Raw genomic sequence first — 1,431 nt, forward strand, 5'->3', positions numbered from 1 at the left:
AGGAATCCTATTCTCGAATGGATGCGTATGTTTATCTGAAAATGTGGAAGGAGTTTTGTGTCTATTTTCTAAATAAATACGTATGTATGTGGTGGATGTCCTTCGATTTCAGTGTCATTGCCTTTTTCATTGTCTCTCTTTGTGTCGGGAATAGGCCTCTGGGGCTTACACAAATGACAAAAGAGCAAACCACCATATGCACTTATACAAATACATGCATGTGCACATGCACACACATTTCAGTTCATGTGGATGCCAGAAAGCAGCCAAACATTTGTCTACAGCCAAATATTAATAGCAGATACTGTATTAATCAGTCGAATCTGCCAACAACAATAAAACAGTCTATAAGGATGAGACGTTGTACTTCAAATTAACTCTATTGTTCTATTGAGCCCTTCAACAACAGCATACATTTTAAACATCATTTTATTTCAAAAGTACACAAACAGGACCAATATCGTTCAATAAGGCAAAGCTCAAATACTAACAACCACTCACGTCAGAGGACTGAAAATCTCATAGTCACAGTTTATGGGTACCACTTGCAAATCATAAATAAAACTCTTTTTTCTTCATATATAGACTAGAACCTTTTTTCTCATCATGAAAAAAGATCATTAGACAAACATTTTATTACAACCCCAGCCACATATAATCATCTTCATTTTCAGTATTATTTTTTTAATCTTCAGAATCATTATTGTCCATGAAAAGTCAAAGTGGGCCAGGGAGAAGGTGCACCTGTCTTTCTCCACATGGGTGTTACGTGGCTCTAATGCCCAGTTCCAAGGCCAACTACGGACCCCAGCCCTTAGCTGCTACCTGAAAGGACTGAACATAGTGGTGTGAGTGTCAGTGGCTTTTACTTGACCACTTGTGCAGTTTTTAAGCTACTGTGTGCATTTTTAGTATTGATTCTTTGTTCAAAACTTTATATCTCCCTCAGAACCTCTTCGTGCAGCTCATGTGATATTGCTAAAGCACTGTAATAATCACTACTTTGCAGCTGTAATCCTTATTCAATCCTTTCAAATAAGTGTCTTGTAGGGAGGTACCTCAGGGCTTGGGGCATAGGTGGTGAGTTGGAATTGGGCACAGTTTTATAAGGGGCAGGACTATTCTTTTCTGTGGCATCGTTTCGCTTCTTTTGCATGCCGAGCCAAGCCGATTCAAGTCAAGTTGTAGATGGAGAGGCGTGGCCAGCTCTGGTCACCTAGGGAACAGTGACAGGAGGACGCAGACCAGTGTTGCTACAAGAGATGGGGTGAGACCCACAGTTCCTCCACACTCCATTGAGTTCTCCTGGAGAGAAACAGAGAGGGGGGGAGATATTTTTAATAAATCACAAAAGTGGAATTGGCGCCAGATATAGTATGAAAGAAAGTACTAGAATAGTGAGTGATCTGTGTGTGTGTGTGTGTGTGTGTG

At 40.4% G+C, this 1,431-nt stretch overlaps 1 protein-coding gene across 3 annotated transcripts in view; it reads right to left on the bottom strand.

The window, feature by feature from the left end:
- Positions 1 to 411: 411 nt before the first annotated feature.
- The window catches only part of cacna2d3a (calcium channel, voltage-dependent, alpha 2/delta subunit 3a), a 151,105-nt gene continuing 150,085 nt past the window's right edge, over positions 412 to 1,431 (bottom strand). For all 3 annotated transcript variants that reach the window (XM_032521692.1, XM_032521691.1, XM_032521690.1), the window contains one exon: positions 412 to 1,305. In XM_032521692.1, coding sequence (XP_032377583.1) covers positions 1,213 to 1,305 — 93 coding nt within the window. In that variant the 3' untranslated portion in view covers positions 412 to 1,212. The remainder of the gene's footprint in view (positions 1,306 to 1,431) is intronic.

This window comes from Etheostoma spectabile, chromosome 7 (assembly GCF_008692095.1).
Source record: "Etheostoma spectabile isolate EspeVRDwgs_2016 chromosome 7, UIUC_Espe_1.0, whole genome shotgun sequence".
Taxonomy (NCBI): domain Eukaryota; kingdom Metazoa; phylum Chordata; class Actinopteri; order Perciformes; family Percidae; genus Etheostoma; species Etheostoma spectabile.